Source organism: Petromyzon marinus, chromosome 77 (genome assembly GCF_048934315.1).
Source record: "Petromyzon marinus isolate PM22_M1 ecotype Great Lakes invasive population chromosome 77, UKy_Petmar_22M1.pri1.0, whole genome shotgun sequence".
Classification (NCBI taxonomy): domain Eukaryota; kingdom Metazoa; phylum Chordata; class Hyperoartia; order Petromyzontiformes; family Petromyzontidae; genus Petromyzon; species Petromyzon marinus.
Window position 1 is genome coordinate 4,481,010 of NC_133743.1, and position 21,593 is coordinate 4,502,602.

At 46.2% G+C, this 21,593-nt stretch overlaps 1 protein-coding gene across 1 annotated transcript in view; it reads right to left on the reverse strand.

The window, feature by feature from the left end:
• LOC142907337 (uncharacterized) overlaps positions 1-17,351 on the reverse strand; it is a 36,000-nt gene extending 18,649 nt beyond the window's left edge. The window contains exons 1-3 of the mRNA XM_076056755.1: positions 16,025-17,351; positions 15,483-15,566; positions 4,680-6,872 (exon numbers count right to left, since the gene is read on the reverse strand). Of these exons, the coding sequence (XP_075912870.1) occupies positions 4,680-6,844 (2,165 nt within the window). The 5' untranslated portion in view covers positions 6,845-6,872; positions 15,483-15,566; positions 16,025-17,351. The remainder of the gene's footprint in view (positions 1-4,679; positions 6,873-15,482; positions 15,567-16,024) is intronic.
• Positions 17,352-21,593: the final 4,242 nt, after the last annotated feature.

A 21,593-nucleotide genomic window follows, 5' to 3' on the forward strand; every position in this document is an offset into this window, starting at 1 on the left:
AGGTGAAGGGGGCGAGACTGTCTGGTAGGACAGCGCTGGAGTGAGAGAGCCACGTTCAGATCACGGCTTTTAAGCTGTGTGAGAGGAACAAAGAGCCTTGACGAAGGAATTAGCATAAAATTTAGCATTGAAATGGCTGAATGATTAGCTTGTGACTGGTCACAGAAATAGCTATGTTAAAAGTTAAAGCATACACATCCGCAGAGGCACCCATTGTTAAAAGGAATTAGCATAGAATTTAGCATTGAAATAGCTAAGTTAAGGCATACACATCCGCAGAGGCACCCCTTGGCAATGGGATTAGCATAGAATTTAGCATTGAAATGGCTGAGTGATTCGCTTGTAACTGCTACAGAAATAGTTACGTTGAAGTCAGAGCATACACATTCACCGAGGCACTTAGTACAAATCAAACAGGAGAATTTAGCATTGAAATAACTAGGCGAATTTAGCATTGAAATAACTGGGTGATTTGCTAGTGACTGGTCACAGAAATGACTACACATCTGAGCTATTCACAGTACTATATAGTGAACCAATAAAAACTAAAATATAAATTACCTTCATGTTATCAATAAACTCTATATTCTCCAATCAGCTAAGCTACCAACCATAAGTCGTTATATATCACAATGCTATATGGCGAAAAAATGGGTGGATTCTTACCCTCAAATTTCCGTACCACGGATAGCTACGGGCCCCGTTCAGACGGACGAGTTCGTCCATGGTCGGAACAGAGGAGGGGGAGAGAGACAGCTGCGAAGCCCTAGTATACTCCATGTTGTAAACCATACCATTAACCGTGGTGTGAGAGGTATTAAGAGGCAATGCTGGCGAAAGAGCTGCGGTCTGAAGGTCATCGTAAAATTACAATTAATTAAGAACAGAAATGATTTAACACATCTTTCCAGTGGTTACTAAGCCTGAATCCATCTTCTCGGTTGAAATTGTCTCTGTGCTTGTATATGTGAATGGCCTCATGAACGAATCTCTCATGGTAGCCAGTTGGTTTGCAAAGAACCTCCGTCTTGGAGAAGTCAATGTCATGTGAGCCCACTGAATTGTAACAGTGATCTGCCACGGCAGAGGAGTTCGTCTTACCGTGTTTCAAGTCTGCTTTATGTTCGCGGATGCGGTCCGAGATATGTCTTTTGGTTTCTTCAATGTAGCTACTACCACAGAGGCACTTTAGTTTGTAAACGCCCGGGTACTGTATGTCTGGAAGAGCATCTTTTACAGATGGAACTAAATCACGGATTTTGTGTACTGTGTTGAATCGGACCTGGATCTTGTGTTTATTCAGGATTTTGGAGATCTTTTTAGTGACCCCTGCAATGTAGGGTAAGGTGATGGTTTTGAGTGGCTCCACAAGAGGATCCTTCTTCATGACTGGAGTGATGGCTTTGCGGATTGTGTAGTCGGAGTAGCCATTAGCCCTGAGAGCCTGGTGTACGTGCTTGAGTTCACTGGTAATGTGTTCCTGGTCGGAAATGCATTGGGCTCTATGGTATAGAGTCTTGATGAGGCAGTTCTTCTGGGATGGATGGTGGTGGGAATCCGGTTTCAAGTAAGCATCTGTATGGGTAGCTTTCCTGTAGACAGAGTGGCTCATTGAACCATCATGTCTCCTTTTAATTAAGACATCCAGAAAGGGTAGTTTGCCATCTTTTTCGACCTCCATGGTAAATCTGATGGCTGGGTGTATGGAATTGATGTGGTCGCGGAATTGGTCTAGAGCAGGCTGGCCATGTGGCCAGATGACAAAGGTGTCATCAACGTACCTCTTCCATAAGGTCAGGCGTAGAGTGGCAGTCTGGATGGCGTCAGTTTCAAATTTTTCCATGAATACGTTGGCTACAACCGGAGATAGGGGGGAGCCCATTGGGGTGCCCTCAGTTTGTTTGTAGAAAGTTCCATTCCAGGTGAAGTATGTGTTGGTTAAGCAATGTCTCACCAGGGGGGGTACATCAGTATGCAGTCCTTGATGAACCAGGTCTTCAATGATAGCGATGGTGTCAGGTACCGGGACTTTGGTGAACAAGGACACCACATCAAAACTGACAAGCAGGTCGTTTGGGGACAGGGAAATGTCTTTGATTGTCGATACCAGGTGAGGGCTAATGGCTACTCCGACTACACAATCCGCAAAGCCATCACTCCAGTCATGAAGAAGGATCCTCTTGTGGAGCCACTCAAAACCATCACCTTACCCTACATTGCAGGGGTCACTAAAAAGATCTCCAAAATCCTGAATAAACACAAGATCCAGGTCCGATTCAACACAGTACACAAAATCCGTGATTTAGTTCCATCTGTAAAAGATGCTCTTCCAGACATACAGTACCCGGGCGTTTACAAACTAAAGTGCGTCTGTGGTAGTAGCTACATTGAAGAAACCAAAAGACATATCTCGGACCGCATCCGCGAACATAAAGCAGACTTGAAACACGGTAAGACGAACTCCTCTGCCGTGGCAGATCACTGTTACAATTTAGTGGGCTCACATGACATTGACTTCTCCAAGACGGAGGTTCTTTGCAAACCAACTGGCTACCATGAGAGATTCGTTCATGAGGCCATTCACATATACAAGCACAGAGACAATTTCAACCGAGAAGATGGATTCAGGCTTAGTAACCACTGGAAAGATGTGTTAAATCATTTCTGTTCTTAATTAATTGTAATTTTACGATGACCTTCAGACCGCAGCTCTTTCGCCAGCATTGCCTCTTAATACCTCTCACACCACGGTTAATGGTATGGTTTACAACATGGAGTATACTAGGGCTTCGCAGCTGTCTCTCTCCCCCTCCTCTGTTCCGACCATGGACGAACTCGTCCGTCTGAACGGGGCCCGTAGCTATCCGTGGTACGGAAATTTGAGGGTAAGAATCCACCCATTTTTTCGCCATATAGCATTGTGATATATAACGACTTATGGTTGGTAGCTTAGCTGATTGGAGAATATAGAGTTTATTGATAACATGAAGGTAATTTATATTTTAGTTTTTATTGGTTCACTATATAGTACTGTGAATAGCTCAGATGTGTAGTCATTTCTGTGACCAGTCACTAGCAAATCACCCAGTTATTTCAATGCTAAATTCGCCTAGTTATTTCAATGCTAAATTCTCCTGTTTGATTTGTACTAAGTGCCTCGGTGAATGTGTATGCTCTGACTTCAACGTAACTATTTCTGTAGCAGTTACAAGCGAATCACTCAGCCATTTCAATGCTAAATTCTATGCTAATCCCATTGCCAAGGGGTGCCTCTGCGGATGTGTATGCCTTAACTTAGCTATTTCAATGCTAAATTCTATGCTAATTCCTTTTAACAATGGGTGCCTCTGCGGATATGTATGCTTTAACTTTTAACATAGCTATTTCTGTGACCAGTCACAAGCTAATCATTCAGCCATTTCAATGCTAAATTTTATGCTAATTCCTTCGTCAAGGCTCTTTGTTCCTCTCACACAGCTTAAAAGCTGTGATCTGAACGTGGCTCTCTCACTCCAGCGCTGTCCTACCAGACAGTCTCGCCCCCTTCACCTGATGAAGGCCGCTTGTGTTGTGGCCGAAACGTCGTGAGAATATTATTGTGTTATTTTATTTTATCAATTTATTATTTTATTCTCATTCTACGTGACTTTACCGAAAGAACCAAAGAAGATGAATAGATCATATTTTTGATTTAAAGCTTTCGTGACTGCAGGGATTCATATTCTTGGTTCTTTCGGTAAAGTCACGTAGAGGGGAAACTATAAAATAAAAAAACACGTTAAAAAACCGCCACTTTTTTCAAAATTTCTTGCTGTGGTTTTCACACCTGATGACGATTGCTTGTGTTGCAGTCGAAACGTCGTGAGAATGTTATTGTTTTATATTTTTATTGTTTTATTGTTTCCCTTCTACGTGACTTTACCGAAAGAAACAAGAATATGAATAGATTATGTTAATGAGCAGGGCCCATGTCAGGTGATGGGGCTTGGCTGCTGAACCCGTCGCAATGAACTCGCGACGGTATTTATGAATAAATTATGTTAATGAGCCGCCAAAAACTGTAGCTTTGCCCAAATAAGCATTTTACTGGAACGAAAATCGGCAGCGACCAACCAGACGTGACGTCACGCTCAAAATCCCGGTGGAGGGGGATTCGGGGGTGTGAATACCTTCGTGACATGACGTCACTAGTGGGGGACACCTCCCCCTCGCGTCTCACGCCGAGTTTACGAGTGGTGACGTCAGAGAGCGAGATCAGGGTCAGAGTTCTACTTTATTTAGATTCCATTTCTCTGGCCCCCTATCTTGAACAGAGACCCCTTCCGTGCATTAACAGTGTGTGTACACTGTGTACACTGTGTGTGTGTACACTGTGTGCACAGCGTTTGTGCACAGCGTGTGTACACTGTGTACACAGTGTGTGTACACTGTGTAGTGTGCGTGTACACTGTGTAGTGTGCGTGTACACTGTGTAGTGTGCGTGTACACTGTGTAGTGTGCGTGTACACTGTGTAGTGTGCGTGTACACTGTGTAGTGTGCGTGTACACTGTGTAGTGTGCGTGTACACTGTGTAGTGTGCGTGTACACTGTGTGTACAGTGTGTACACTGTGAACCTTGTGTGCACTGTGTGCATTGTGTACACTGTGTGTACTATGTGTGTACACTGTGAACACTCACCCATAACCATCTACTGGGTCTCCATTTGACTTTGTATTGTCTAAGAAGTCCACCCACACCTCCACTTCCACAAACTGCTGGGAGTTGCCTCGCTCTGCCTCACAGGCAGAATTCTCCTCCTGCTTCACGTTGCCTCCATCGATGTGAAGGTCCCATTTTGGAGTTGAATCTTCATCTTCACAGTTTATCGTAACTTTTTCGCTCTTCACCTTTTCACATTTCACCTTCGGTTCTTCACATTTCACCTTGATACCTTTAAAAGTGTCCAAGCTGACATTTACTTCTGATTCTGGTTTCATGAGGGATGGGCTCATTGCAGCACTTTGACTTTCACAAGCCGATTTCAGACTCCACTCCTTGTGGATCTTTTGATGCTTGTGTGTTCTCTGGTGCGTTTGAAGATGTGGTTGCTGTGCAAACGCCTTCCCGCACAGAGTGCACCTGAAAGGTTTCTCTCCCGTGTGTGTTCTTTGGTGGTTCTGAAGATGTGGTGACTGTGCAAATGCCTTCCCACACAGAGTACACCAGAAGGGTTTCTCTCCCGTGTGTGTTCTCTGGTGGTTCTGAAGAACTGCTGGCCATGCAAATGCCTTCTCACAGACAGTGCACTTGAAAGGTTTCTCTTTTGTGTGTGTTCTCTGGTGTTGTTTAAGATCTGATGACCATGCAAATACCTTCTCGCACAGAGTGCACCTGAAGGGTTTCTCTCCTGTGTGTGCTCTCTGGTGTCGTTTAAGATCTGATGACTGTGCAAACGCCTTCCCGCACAGAGTGCACCTGAAGGGTTTCTCTCCTGTGTGTATTCTCTTGTGTAATACAAGAGCAGATGACTTTGCAAATGCCTTCCCGCACAGACTGCACCTGAAGGGTTTCTCTCCCGTGTGTGTTCTCTTGTGTAATACAAGAGCAGATGACTTTGCAAATGCCTTCCCGCACACACTGCACCTGAAGGGTTTCTCTCCCGTGTGTGTTCTCTGGTGTGTTTGAAGATGTGGTTGCTGTGCAAACACCTTCCCGCACAGAGTGCACCTGAAGGGTTTCTCTCCTGTGTGTGTTCTCTTGTGTAATACAAGAGCAGATGAATGTGAAAACGCCTTCCCGCACAGACTGCACTTGAAGGGTTTCTCTCCCGTGTGTGTTCTCTGGTGGTTCTGAAGATGTGGTGACTGTGCAAATGCCTTCCCGCACAGAGTGCACCTGAAGGGTTTCTCTCCCGTGTGTGTTCTCTGGTGGCTCTGAAGAACTGATGGCCATGCAAATGCCTTCTCACAGACAGTGCACTTGAAAGGTTTCTCTTTTGTGTGTGTTCTCTGGTGTTGTTTAAGATCTGATGACCGTGCAAACGCCTTCCCACACAGAGTGCACCTGAAGGGTTTCTCTCCTGTGTGTGTTCTCTGGTGTTGTTTAAGATCTGATGACTGTGCAAACGCCTTCCCACACAGAGTGCACCTGAAGGGTTTCTCTCCTGTGTGTGTTCTCTTGTGTAATACAAGAGCAGATGAATTGGAAAATGCCTTGCAGCACAGACTGCATCTGAAGGGTTTCTCTCCTGTGTGTGTTCTCTTGTGTAATACAAGAGCAGATGACTTTGCAAATGCGTTCCCGCACAGACTGCACCTGAAGGGTTTCTCTCCCGTGTGTGTTCTCTGGTGTGTTTGAAGATGTGGTTGCTGTGCAAACGCCTTCCCGCACAGAGTGCACCTGAAGGGTTTCTCTCCTGTGTGTGTTTTCTGGTGTGTTTGAAGATGTGGTTGCTGTGCAAACGCCTTCCCGCACAGAGTGCACCTGAAGGGTTTCTCTCCTGTGTGTGTTCTCTGGTGCAATACAAGAGCAGATGAATGTGAAAACGCCTTTCCGCACAGACTGCACTTGAAGGGTTTCTCTCCCGTGTGTGTTCTCTGGTGTGTTTGAAGATGTGGTTGCTGTGCAAACGCCTTCCCGCACAGAGTGCACCTGAAGGGTTTCTCTCCCGTGTGTGTTCTCTGGTGGTTCTGAAGAACTGATGACCGTGCAAATGCCTTGTCACACACAGTGCACTTGAAGGGTTTCTCTCCTGTGTGAGTTCTCTTGTGCTGTGTCAAATGTCCAGTTTGATCCGTGCTGTATGCACACTGTTCGTATTGTTGCCTTTTTGAACCAAGCCGCGCCGAGTGCCTTTGCTCCATCAGACCAATTCTGCAGAGGGTGTGTCAGCTGCAGACAGAAAAAAATATCCACACCATCTACGTCAGTATCGAGGTACAGAGGAATGCATATATACACAGTCACACATGACTTACACGTCTATACTAATTCATATGATCATGATATAGTGAAAAAGATTCCCAATTCATCACACGGGCTGTTATGACAAACAATGAGAGGGCAAATGGTCATAAATAAGCCTGGAAGCCCAAGTACCTTCAAAATGAATGTTAACTCAAAACACCAAGCACACAATTTCAGTTGTCTGGCTACAAAAGGAATATTTATGAAAGCTAAATTCAGCTAACATAGCAAAGGGTGTTGAAACTAATACTATTTTTATTATGCATAAATGCATAAATTAATGTTCAATCACATCTTAGAGGTATTCCTTGAATGCTGGGATGAATAGATCTAACTTCAGCTGCATATGTGCTGTCTTAATTTCCTATTTCCATTCTTAGAAAAAAGTTCCAGAGGAAAACAAAAATAAACTATTGTTTTGATTCAACCTCCGTGTTCAATAGAGTTAATATACATTACTGCAAACACAAACTTGACACTGTCACACACTGGCATGGTAAAAAGGTAGTGGTGTGTTCAAAACCATGCCTGCATATATTATCAGTGTGTTTTTTGTTTTCATATTGACTGCAGGTATTGTGGTTAATGCAGACATGAATCCTTGTAAAAAGGTTTCAGTGTTGTTGCCAGAAAAAAGGGAAAAAACCCTATTATCTCATTGTTGTTGCAGAGCAAATACCTCCAAATGCCCTGCAGCATATGTTATGGGCCTCTTCAACAGAGGCTGATTTAGACACTCCAGGTACCAGTCATCAGCAGGTCTGATCACCTCCACATCCTCCAATCTCTTCTCTAGCCAATGCCATGCCTGTTTAGCCCTTAACATCTGGACTAACAAAAATGCTTGAGCATGCTGTCTGTTAATGCGGGATTCATGACCCAACCAATGCAGCCTCGCCTGCCAAAGTCTCATTGATTATATTCTCTACTGATATTTTAGGTATCTGTAAGGTTTTAATACAATCTTGTTTGGTTCAATAGAGGGGATCATAGGCAGGCCAGCTTTAATTATAAGCCAGAACAGACGGTCCTTAAAATCTATATATACAAGGGAAATTTGTGAACATGTCTCTGTTCAAAATGTTTAGCATACTTCCCGACATGCAACAAACTTGAAATTTGCCAAGTGGGTACTTCCAGACTGTACACCATGCAAAATTTGTAAAAAATAGACTTGTGTATCCTTTTTTTTGGGGGGGGGGGGGCGCAATAAGTGAGCTGTGACGTCACATCTCTCATGTGGCCCGTATGCGGAAGCGTAACGGAGTGTGCCTGCTCATGCCCCCCAACCCTCCGCGGGCACAGCGCCATACATATGTGTTGCAGGTCTAAGGCGTTCTTCGCGCAGCATTGCTTTATTATTTCAGTCGTTTACTGCCGTACGCACCCTGAAAGTTGTGTGTGTCTGCAGCAAGCGCGTGTATGTGTACCTATGGATGCGCACACGTGTGTGTGTGGGGGGGGGAAGAGGTAGTGTAGTGGTTAGCGCGCTGCACTACGACCACCACCGGTGACGATTATTTGAACCGGTCCTGGGCCTCCCCTAGGTCGACTCAGCCTCAAACGAGTAACTGGTGTGGTGTGTGAACATCGCCACTGGGGAGACAAAGGCAGCCCGGCGTGGTGAATCCAAGTCCTGGGCGAAGCCGGGTAGTAAAGCTAGTAAGTTCATATTTTGCATCCACAGAGAAAGGAGTAACATCTGTGGCCAAGAAGACTCGCAGCTTTGTTCATTCGTTCATTTCTAAATCCTCTTGTCTTGGTGAGGGTTGTGGTGGCAGCACATTGAGTAGGGCAGTCCAGACCTCCCTTTCCCTGGCGACAGACTCTAGCTCTTCCTGGGGAATTCCCAGGCATCCCCAAGCCAGCCGAGCGACATATTCCCACCAGCATGTCCTGGGCCGGGCCCCGGGGACTTCCCCCAGTAAAACCTGTACCGGTAGAGTTCCAGGGGCAGTCTATTGGAGGGCCTCCTCACAGATATTCTATATTGATATCACTCATGGAACCATGCCTGGTGGCTAGGTAACCCACGTAACCCATTTGGGCTCAACCTGGAATGGCTACGTGGCACCGTCCTGTGTGTCCACAATCCACAGGACGAAGGGTGAGAGGCGGGTGCGATGCCAGTATGGCAGGGAGAGGGATGGTCTCAGACAGACGAGACTTTGGCAATGGACACTCACAGCTTAGCATGGAGCAAAAGTCCAGGCAGCTTCCACGCAGCGTTACACAGTCTAATGAAAGAATGCTGCTGGACAAATTTTAAGTGAGACTTTGGCTGACAAACCAGAGCTGGTTGTGAACACATTAACCAGGCATGGAAGCTCCTCCACCACTTGTAAAACTGCCTGATTACTCATGGAGAGTTGAGCAGGCACAGTGCTGTCATTCATGCAGATTAAACGCCACATGGTAAACATGAGTGCTGCTTAAATGCACTCGCATCTAAAGTCGCTGTCATTCTGACTGCTGAACATGGCACTCGAGGAATCATCTTGCAACTGAGGAACAATACCCTACACAGAAATGAAACACACCGATCCTATGATGCTCTTCAATGTCTACTGATTTTCTGGCAAGGTGATGATGGCTACAATTTCCTACTTTGCCAAAATGACCTAGCAACAGTCTTGGCAAGACAAAATAAGATTTCCGCCATGGACTGCTTTGCCTTCAGAATCATGGTGCGAAACGGCAACTTCAATCTCTTCTTGAGATGCAAAGAGCTCTTCCACCAACTTTCTGTCGACATGTATGCCAAAATGGAAGCTTCATTCGATTAAACCCACCAGATGGCAAAACAGCCAACATTGTCTATCCTGAAGCTCTCCAAGGGCAACGCATTTCAAAGCTGTCCTCATTATTAAACAAGCCCTGCGATTATATAACACAACCAAACACCGTGACAATATTCACACATTTACAGGCTTCATTGGCACAATTCAATAATTGTGATTAAGCCAGCATGGCAAGACATTACTCTTAATGTTTTATTACTGAGACGTGAGCTAAGCCGGGTAACTTAGTTATTACTGGATAAATACTATACTTCCGATGAAGTTTGTGCGCGAGTGGGGAGCGGTAGTGCAACATTTAGCGTGCTGCGCTATGAACCCAGCGAGACGATTTATATTCCCACAGAGCCAAGCCACAGCATTTGACTGTCGCCTGATGAAGCTGGTTGTAATTAGTCAAAACGTCACTCAGATTGTAAATGTTGTGGCTTGGCTCTCCAAGACACCGATGTGCTGTACTGGTGATGCATGGCCACATTCTGTTCACGTAACAACCTCTTACTATATTCTTAGTTTTTTCGGTAAAGTCACGTTGAAGAGAAACAACAAAATAACAAAATATATATAAAACAATAAAAAATTCTCACGACGTTTCGACCATAACTCAAACGGTCATCATCAGGTGTGTCGGTTTGCATAAATTTATTTTGAAAACGGCATATTTATTTATATATATAAAAAATAACGTTTGCGTCACGCGCAACGATTGGCAGTTTGCCAGGACTAGTCCATCTATTTTTTTGAAAAGAGGAGGGGGGAGATGAAATTTGTTTTTATGTATGCTGTCTGAAAGCCACTGTAAGCGTGAACAATCAATCAAGAACTGAAATGATTTATCAAATCTTTCCAATGATTGCTAAGATAGAATCCATCTTGGTTGAAATTGTCTCTGTGCTTGTATATGTGGATAGCCTCATGAACGAATCTCTCATGGAAGCCAGATGGCTTACAAAGAACCTCCGTCTTGGAAAAGTCAATGGCATGTGAGCCTACTGAATTAGAACAATGATCTGCTACGGCCGAGGTGTTGGTCCTACCGTGTTTAAGGTCTGCTTTATGTTCACGAATGCGGTCCGAGATATGGCGTTTGGTTTCTCCAATGTAACTACTACCACAGAGGCAACTTAGTTTGTAGACACCAGGGTATTGTATGTCCGGAATCACATCTTTTACAGACGGAACCAGATCACGGATTTTATGTAATGTGTTGAAACGGACCTGGATCTTGTGTTTATTCAAGATTTTGGAGATCTTTTTTGTGATCCCAGCAATGTAGGGTAAAGTGATGGTTTTGAAAGGCTCCTCAAGAGGGTTTTTCTTCATGGTTTGAGTGATAGCTTTGCGGATTGTATAGTCGGAGTAACCATTAGCCCTAAGAGCTTGGTGTACGTGCTTGAGTTCACTGCTTATGTGTTCCTGGTCGGATATGCATTGGGCTCTATGATACAGAGTCTTGATGAGAGAATTCTTCTGTGATGGATGGTGGTGGGAATCCGGTTTCAGATAAGCATCCGTATGGGTAGCTTTCCTGTAGACAGAGTGGCTCATTGAACCATCAGGTCTCTTTTTAATTAGGACATCCAAAAAAGGTATCTTGCCATCTATTTCGACTTCCATGGTAAATCTGATGGCTGGGTGTATGGAATTGATGTGGTCGAAGAATTGGTCTAGAGCAGGCCGGCCATGTGGCCAGATGACAAAAGTGTCATCCACGTACCTCTTCCATAAGGTTGGGCGCAGAGTGGCAGTCTGGATGGCGTCAGTCTCAAATTTCTCCATGAAAATGTTAGCTATAACTGGAGAAAGGGGGGAGCCCATTGGGGTGCCCTCAGTTTGTTTGTAGAAAGTTCCATTCCAAGTGAAGTATGTATTGGTTAAACAGTGTCTCACCAGGGGGGGTACCTCAGTGTTTAGTCCTTGATGAACCAAGTCTTCAATGATTGCAATGGTGTCAGGTACAGGAACCTTGGTGAATAAGGAAACTACATCAAAACTGACAAGCAGGTCGTCTGGGGACAGGGAAATACCCTTGATTGTTGATACCAGGTGAGTAGAATTTTGTACCGCAGAGGTGGTTTTTCCAGTGAAAGGACGCAGGATTTCAGACAAAAAACGAGCTAGTTTGTAGGTGGGGGAGCTGATAGTAGAGACTATGGGACGAAGAGGTGTATCAACTTTATGTATTTTTGGTAAGCCGTATAATCTTGGTGGCCTGGCAGCAGAAGGTTTCAACGAAAACTGTTTAGATTGATCAATTAATGCGGTTGAATCAGAAATTATTTTGTTGGTTTGTGTGACGAGGCTGTTGGTGGGATCTCTTTTTATTTTTGTATAACTACCATCGTCGAGTAATTCTTTAATTTTGTTGTTGTATTCTATTTTATCCATGATAACAGTAGCGTTGCCTTTGTCAGCTGAGAGAACTACAATATCATTCCTCTTTTTTAATTTATATAATTCAAAACGCTCATCTTTGCTGAGGTTGCTAGCCGGCATCTTAGCGTTTTTGAGGGTTGCAGCGATTTCAGATCTTGCTACGTCTGCAGCGATGTGACCCAGGCCCCTGAGAGCAACGTCTACTTGGGCAATTATATCATTAACTGGTATGTGTTTAGGTGTGACTGCAAAGTTTAGACCTTTAGCTAAAACGGATTTCAGACCATCGGAAATAGAACTGTTACTGCGATTAATTACGACTTTATTAACGTCTAACTTTTTGGTGTATGGGTCCGGTCTTTTGTTGAAGAGGAGGTTAAATTTGGAAATCAGGTTTTCCTTACATTTGGTCGACATAGTAGCAGCTGAAGAGGCAGTCATATTGTCTACATGTTCCCAATCCGATGTGGACATTATTGCCGTCAATGATAAGTGTGATTTGTAGAGTGTCTTGTCTAACTGATCTAGTTCTGTGCGTATAAGTCTGATTTTTTCTGAGATAAGAGCTAAGCTAGTTTTGAAAAGAATTCGTTTCGCATTAGAAGAAGTTACAGTAGCAGAGGTGAGTGTAAATGCGATTGGTATTACCCCAGAGTCGCGGCATCTCTTCAGGAAGGTGAGAGACTCGATCAGCTGAGCTTTCTTATCCCGGAGTTTGTTGAACGATCTTAAAGTTATGTGAAAACCCTCCCCGTAGAGGCGATTAAATTTTGATTTAAAGCTTTCGTGACTGCAGTAATTCATATTCTTAGTTTTTTCGGTAAAGTCACGTTGAAGAGAAACAACAAAATAACAAAATATATATAAAACAATAAAAAATTCTCACGACGTTTCGACCATAACTCAAACGGTCATCATCAGGTGTGTCGGTTTGCATAAATTTATTTTGAAAACGTCATATTTATTTATTTATATATATATATAAAAATAACGTTTGCGTCACGCGCAACGATTGGCAGTTTGCCAGGACTAGTCCATCTATTTTTTTGAAAAGAGGAGGGGGGAGACGAAATTTGTTTTTATGTATGCTGTCTGAAAGCCACTGTAAGCGTGAACAATCAATCAAGAACTGAAATGATTTATCAAATCTTTCCAATGATTGCTAAGATAGAATCCATCTTCTCGGTTGAAATTGTCTCTGTGCTTGTATATGTGGATAGCCTCATGAACGAATCTCTCATGGAAGCCAGATGGCTTACAAAGAACCTCCGTCTTGGAAAAGTCAATGGCATGTGAGCCTACTGAATTAGAACAATGATCTGCTACGGCCGAGGTGTTGGTCCTACCGTGTTTAAGGTCTGCTTTATGTTCACGAATGCGGTCCGAGATATGGCGTTTGGTTTCTCCAATGTAACTACTACCACAGAGGCAACTTAGTTTGTAGACACCAGGGTATTGTATGTCCGGAATCACATCTTTTACAGACGGAACCAGATCACGGATTTTATGTAATGTGTTGAAACGGACCTGGATCTTGTGTTTATTCAAGATTTTGGAGATCTTTTTTGTGATCCCAGCAATGTAGGGTAAAGTGATGGTTTTGAAAGGCTCCTCAAGAGGGTTTTTCTTCATGGTTTGAGTGATAGCTTTGCGGATTGTATAGTCGGAGTAACCATTAGCCCTAAGAGCTTGGTGTACGTGCTTGAGTTCACTGCTTATGTGTTCCTGGTCGGATATGCATTGGGCTCTATGATACAGAGTCTTGATGAGAGAATTCTTCTGTGATGGATGGTGGTGGGAATCCGGTTTCAGATAAGCATCCGTATGGGTAGCTTTCCTGTAGACAGAGTGGCTCATTGAACCATCAGGTCTCTTTTTAATTAGGACATCCAAAAAAGGTATCTTGCCATCCATTTCGACTTCCATGGTAAATCTGATGGCTGGGTGTATGGAATTGATGTGGTCGAAGAATTGGTCTAGAGCAGGCCGGCCATGTGGCCAGACTGCCACTCTGCGCCCAACCTTATGGAAGAGGTACGTGGATGACACTTTTGTCATCTGGCCACATGGCCGGCCTGCTCTAGACCAATTCTTCGACCACATCAATTCCATACACCCAGCCATCAGATTTACCATGGAAGTCGAAATAGATGGCAAGATACCTTTTTTGGATGTCCTAATTAAAAAGAGACCTGATGGTTCAATGAGCCACTCTGTCTACAGGAAAGCTACCCATACGGATGCTTATCTGAAACCGGATTCCCACCACCATCCATCACAGAAGAATTCTCTCATCAAGACTCTGTATCATAGAGCCCAATGCATATCCGACCAGGAACACATAAGCAGTGAACTCAAGCACGTACACCAAGCTCTTAGGGCTAATGGTTACTCCGACTATACAATCCGCAAAGCTATCACTCAAACCATGAAGAAAAACCCTCTTGAGGAGCCTTTCAAAACCATCACTTTACCCTACATTGCTGGGATCACAAAAAAGATCTCCAAAATCTTGAATAAACACAAGATCCAGGTCCGTTTCAACACATTACATAAAATCCGTGATCTGGTTCCGTCTGTAAAAGATGTGATTCCGGACATACAATACCCTGGTGTCTACAAACTAAGTTGCCTCTGTGGTAGTAGTTACATTGGAGAAACCAAACGCCATATCTCGGACCGCATTCGTGAACATAAAGCAGACCTTAAACACGGTAGGACCAACACCTCGGCCGTAGCAGATCATTGTTCTAATTCAGTAGGCTCACATGCCATTGACTTTTCCAAGACGGAGGTTCTTTGTAAGCCATCTGGCTTCCATGAGAGATTCGTTCATGAGGCTATCCACATATACAAGCACAGAGACAATTTCAACCGAGAAGATGGATTCTATCTTAGCAATCATTGGAAAGATTTGATAAATCATTTCAGTTCTTGATTGATTGTTCACGCTTACAGTGGCTTTCAGACAGCATACATAAAAACAAATTTCGTCTCCCCCCTCCTCTTTTCAAAAAAATAGATGGACTAGTCCTGGCAAACTGCCAATCGTTGCGCGTGACGCAAACGTTATTTTTATTTTTATAAATAAATATGCCGTTTTCAAAATAAATTTATGCAAACCGACACACCTGATGATGACCGTTTGAGTTATGGTCGAAACGTCGTGAGAATTTTTTATTGTTTTATATATATTTTGTTATTTTGTTGTTTCTCTTCAACGTGACTTTACCGAAAAAACTAAGAATATGAATTACTGCAGTCACGAAAGCTTTAAATCAAAATTTAATTGGCTGTGTCGGGTGGTGGTGGTGGGGTTAACGGAACATTTATTTATTAACGCGATCTAACACAAACAAACCTCTATTATGGCTGTATATTTGGAGTTTGCGCGTCTCTCTCTCCGTGGTCGCGTGGATTTTTCTCCGGATCCTGCGGTTTTCCCCTGCACATTTAGAGTCAACATCACCACGCGTTTGGAGTATTTGACCGACAAACATTTCCACAAGTTGATAAGCCCACTGTGTTGTGGGCAGGTCGCTTCTGAAAATAAGAGCGGTGTAGCTCAAGTGGGCTATGCCTGGTAAAATAAAAACGTAGAAATATTTAAAATAAAACAAAGTTTCAAAGTAGTGAGCCAGGTGAAGACAAATTAAACTTAAGCAAATAATTAATGCAATCAGGCGAGGGCAGGAGGCAAGGCCCTGCGCTGTAATGTTCCAACCTGGACATCGATTCCATACTCGCTGCTACTCAATTGACATCCCTACGAGAGGGAGGAGCGAGGCTCTTCCTGGGTTCACAACAACAACCACCACCACAACAACAACCACCACCACCACAACAACCACCACCACCACAACAACCACCACAACAACCACCACCACGATGAAAACTTCTCACCTCGGATCTCAGTGAGCGAGCGTGCGCAGAGCAGCAGCTGTCTGGTATCTCGTGACGTCATGTGGCGGCAGCAGGTGACATGACGTCACTTGCGGGGCTATTTCAATGCTAAATTCTATGCTAATTCCTTTGTCAAGGGGTGCCTCTGCGGATGTGTATGCTAATCACTCAGCCATTTTAATGCTAAATTCTATGCTAATTCCTTTGTCAAGGCGCTTTGTTTCTTCTCACACAGCTTAAAGGTCGCGATCTGAGCGTGGCTTTTTTCACTCCAGCGCTGTCCTCCAGACAGTCTCGTCCCCTTCACCTGATGAAGGCCGCTTGTGTTGTGGCCGAAACGTCGTGATTTTTGTTATTTTATTTTTTACCTACGTGCCTTTACCCAATAGAACCAAAGAGTATGGATCCTTGCAGTCACGAAAGCTTTAAATCTAGACTTGCGGGGTTCACACAATCCCCGCCCCCAACGAGCAGCAGGGCAACTCAATAGATTATGTTAATGAGCGGGGCCCATGTCAGGTGATGGGGAGTGGCTTTTTAACCCGTGGCAATGAACTCGCGACGGTATTTATGAATAAATTATGTTAATGAGCTGCCAGTGACTAATCGTAGTTTTGCCCAAGTAAACATTTTTACAGGGACGAAAATCGGCAGCGACCAACCAGACGTGACGTCATGCTCAAAATCCCGGTGGAGGGGGATTCGGGGGTGTGAATACTTTCGTGACATGACGTCACTAGTGGGGGACACCTCCCCCTCGCGTCTCACGCCGAGTTAACGAGTGGTGACGTCAGAGAGCGAGATCAGGGTCAGAGTCCAAGTTTATTTAGATTTCATTTCTATGGCTCCCTCTCTTGAACAGAGACCCATTGGGTGAACACTGTGTACATTGTGTGTGTACATTGTGTGTGTACACTGTGTGTGTACATTGTGTGTGTACACTGTGTGTGTACATTGTGTGAGTGCACTGTGTGTGTACACTGTGTGAACATTGTGTGTACACTGTGTTGGCGCAGTCGGGGGCACAGGTGGTGCAATGGCCAGTCCTCCCAGTCGACCCATGACACCTGGGTCTGCCCCGTGCACATCGCCTGGCACAAGCGCCGTGGTGACGTCACCATCTCTTAGTGGCGAATGGCGGTTGTTGTTCTTGTTACCGTGTGTGGACAGTTTGTATACTGTGTGGGTAAACTGTACGCTGTGTGTACATGGTGTGTGTACACCTTGTGGGTACACTGCCTGTGTGTACACTGTGGGTGGTCCGAATCAGTCGGGCGGCATTATCATTTCATCAGCTGCACTATGCTGTGTGGAAGCTACCTGGTCTGTCGCTCCGGTTCTTCTCGGCCACAGTAATGCCCTCCCTTCTGTTGACATGTGAAACGTGGACCCCTCTAAATGGAACATCTGCGCTAGTTAGAAACAGGCTGTCATGCCTACACTCAGATTGAGGGAAGCCAAGTGGTCGCACATTCTCTATTTATTGCAGAGGTCCAAGGTTCAAATCCGACAGGCACGCATGGCTACTCCAGTAACATTGAACAAAATAAGCACCGTCTACTTAACAGTGGATGTAAAACATACTATTGTCATTCTAAATGCATAGGTCATTTCGCGTCATAGTAAATATTTGGTTAATTCCAAACATTATCCAGAAATTACATAATGGAGATTGCACATCAATCATCGCCCCCTACTGACAGACTCATGCCCACATGCAGGCTAGAGCAGGGTCACCTTATGCCACACAGAGGCAGCTGCCACTTGGGGGTGCTCACAGCAGCGCTCACACAGAAGCTTCGCTCAGAGCGCCGGCTGCCCTCGCCTACGTTCCCTCAGAACCACTCACTCGTCCGATCCGGGCAGGGGGATCAACCATCACCCGTCCGTCGACTCGTGAGGGTTGAGGCCGTGTCTTCACCTTTTTCCCAGAGCCCGAACTCCCGCTCCGTCCTCACACCCCCCCCCCCCCCCCCCTTATATCCTCCTCCCAATTATCTAGCTCCTCCCTTGTGTCTCTTTAGGGCCCCACAGGCTGGCGCCTGTTAGGCCATCAATCACTCCTTATCGCACGTCTCCAAGGCGACACCTCCGGTGCTAGCATACGACCCCGGACCGACCCCGTCTGCAACCGAATCTCTCGTTAAAGAGGTGACGGTTTGCACCTCGCGCACCTGCCTGCCCTCGGTTGCCCTCGCGCAGCAGTGCGCACAATAATTCTGCCCATTTGTTTTTATAAGTTTGACCTGGATGTAGAGCTGCGGCAAGGAAGTAGCCATACAATTTAATAAAACCCAGATGCAAAGGGAGGCTGAGACTGGGAAATCTCCACCGGGGCAAAGGCCGTCATAAACACGGACAAATAGCAGGGCACACGACCCCCATGAATGTGTAGGGGTTGTGGCAAGGGAACACACAGTCACATCATAGTGACTACAACCACGTCAGCCCCGACCCTCAGTGGTGTATGGGTATAAAGGGGGGAGGGGGGGGGCAGAGAGCTCGGGGCATAGTATTGGGGCCAAGAGTGAAGAACCAGTGAAGAAGGCCGGCTAGATAGACCCTGGGACTCCCCTGACTGCTGCCCTTTTGAGGACTGGCAGGGTAAGCCAGTGGTGCGGCCCCAGAGCCTCAGAGCCGGAGCTGGTGGGGTGCCATGACCTGTGCCATGACCAGGGCCAGGTCAGATAGCCTCCTCTAGCGCCTGTAGCGGAGGAACTGGGAGCATAGTGGTTAGGCTAGATAGCCTCGAGGGTGTCCCAGTGTGTATACGGGTGGAGGGGCAGTTACCCCTTCTCAGTGTAACACTGCCAAAGTTGAATAAACAGTGCTGCCTATACTCCACCATCTCCGTGTCCCGTGAACCCACTACAACTGGTGTCAGAAGTGGTCTTTGTAATGGACAGACAAACCGCTCGCAAGAGCGTGGGGAGGAAGACGACTCAGCTGGGACATCACCAGCGGACTTGGCCGACGACCCCGGGATGCCACAGGCGACCCAACAGCCGCCGCAGCTAGAGGAGTGGCCGCCGTTAGGGGACGGGTTACGGGCGGCTCACTCCTGTTTTGCGGAGCTGCTGTATGCCGCGGCATCCACGCTTGAAGAAATTAACCGCGCGGGGCTGGGGGTACCGATACAGCGTGGCGAAGAATGCCGGTCAACGGCCGTTCCCGCCAGCACACAGCCGCCAGAATTTGGATTTGCCGTCATGGCGGTGTCTACTACTGAGATTGGAGCGCCGGAGCACCACGTGGACGGCGAGGGCCAATCACCGGCCGCGGCGTCATCACCAGTGGACGTTCGCCACCAGGACCAATCGGCAGGCGGAACGTCATCAACGATGGACGAGCACTGCCGACTACAATCACGAGACGCCGCGTCATCAACTGTGCGACCGCCGATAGGGACCGCCATCCCCTCCAATGATGACAAAAAAGGGCGGGAATAGGCAGCGGCTGTTGGAAACGGAGCCATCATTCCAACAGCGCTTGCCTATTTTGAAAGAATTTGTGTCAGACGGTGGCGACTAGGGAGCCTTTGAGCGTCGCTTCCTCGCCCATCAAGAGATGGCCGGGTGGACGGACGAGGCGCTGCATGCCTTGCCGGCCACGTTGGATGATGAAGCTCTCGCCACCCTCAACACGTCTCCCAAGTTGGCGCGTGCTACACTGCAATCGGCGCTCCGACTCCTCGCTACTGTCTACGGGCTACCATCGGAATGTCGCCAACTGTTTCACGAGTGGCGCAGGGGTCAGAAAGAGTCGCCGCTTGCGTACCGCACGGCTCTCCTGGCACTTGCAAAAGCGGCTTTCCCGTGCATGGACTGCGAGGGGGTGGACGCGATCGTCACAGAAAAACTTCTGGCGCTGGCTCAAGAATTGCAGATCATTGTCCTCGCACAGACGATGGGGACATATGTTCCTTGCGGGCAGCGAGGAACATACACGCACATCTGCTGTCACAACGACGACCACCTCTCGTCGCCAGCGGTGCTGCTGCGGTGTGCGGTGGGACATCAACCATCCCCTCATCCGAGGAGATTTTCGCTGCAGGTCGCCCTGCAGAGTGGAGGTCCGGAGGGGGGGCCGGCTCGAACGACATCGAGCCATCGGGAGCAACCCCAGACGGCGGGTGCACTCGTCACCTGCTACAACTGCGGCCTCAAGGGCCACGTGGCTTCGGGATGCTGGGCCCCACGACAACGCCCGCCGGGACCCCGGCCGGACGACAGCCCAGCCCACAAGCCTCCACATCAAACTCTGGCAAGTCGCGGCACCCCACATGCTCGGCCTGTGCACACACCTGTCACTATCTCACGCACTTCGATGTACCGATCTCGTGGTACGGCCGCCGGTTCGTCGGTTTGCGGCGGGGTTGAGAGTACACAAAATCCGTGATCTAATCCCATCTGTGAAGGATGTCATTCCTGACATGCAATATCCTGGAGTCTACAAACTAAGTTGCACCTGTGGTGGGTGTTACATTGGGGAAACGAAACGACATATCTTGGACCGTGTTCGCGAGCACAAGTCGGATCTGAAACATGGCAGAACCAATACCTTCGCTGTGGCTGACCATTGTTATAAGGCTGTGGGCTCTCATGATATTGATTTTCCGAGACCAAGGTACTCCGCAAACCTTCGGGCTACTATCAATGGTTTGTTCATGAAGCCATCCAGATATATAAACATAGATATAACTTCAACCGAGAAGATGGATACAAATTGAGCAATCATTGGAAGGATGATATTAACCAGGTACACCTTAACTGCTTCATGGTGTTGCCTTCATATCTGCATCTCCAGTTTCTTCAGCCTCCCACTCCCAGCCCCGCTCACTTTTGCCTTGCTCGTTTCCTAATCCCTCTAGCAGCACCCCACTCCCCCTACCCCACACCCCCCTCTATCTCTCCTCACTGGCTCCTCCCCCCTCTCTTACCTATATAGCCTCTTGTCACAGGAGTCCATTTTGCCCACTTCAGTAATTGTTTCTTGCTGTGGTTGTCCCACCTGATGACGGATGCTTGTGTTGCGCCCGAAACATCGTGATGTAATTTATTTTATACCTACAAGATTTTACCGAAAGTAACCAATGAGGGTTAATTGCACGGATAAATGAGTAGGACATTTCCAGGAGTACTGGAATGACAATTCCTAGCATAAGAGTTTGCATATTAGAGAGTTTTGTTTTGAGATATTAAAGTTGCTTGACGCAGCAGAGTCTGAGTGTCCCTTCCTAAGTTCATGCGTAATAATCATAATTAAAAGAACTGTGTCCTGTGGTGAGATCTGAATTTTGAGACCTGACAAACACACTAAAACATAATAGTAAAAGTTCAAGTGAGAATCACTGTATTATATTATTTGGGTCTTTCGGTAGAGACACTTTGATAAGTTCAACGAGAATAACAAAAAACCTATCTACATGACTTACCGAGAGACCCAAAGAACATTAATTCCTGCAATCACGATAGCTTTAAGTCACGATTGATAATACCCAGGCAAGGAAGCAGAGCCGAATTAGCATAAATACATGATCAAATTTTTTACAAAAATTACGCATTTGCAG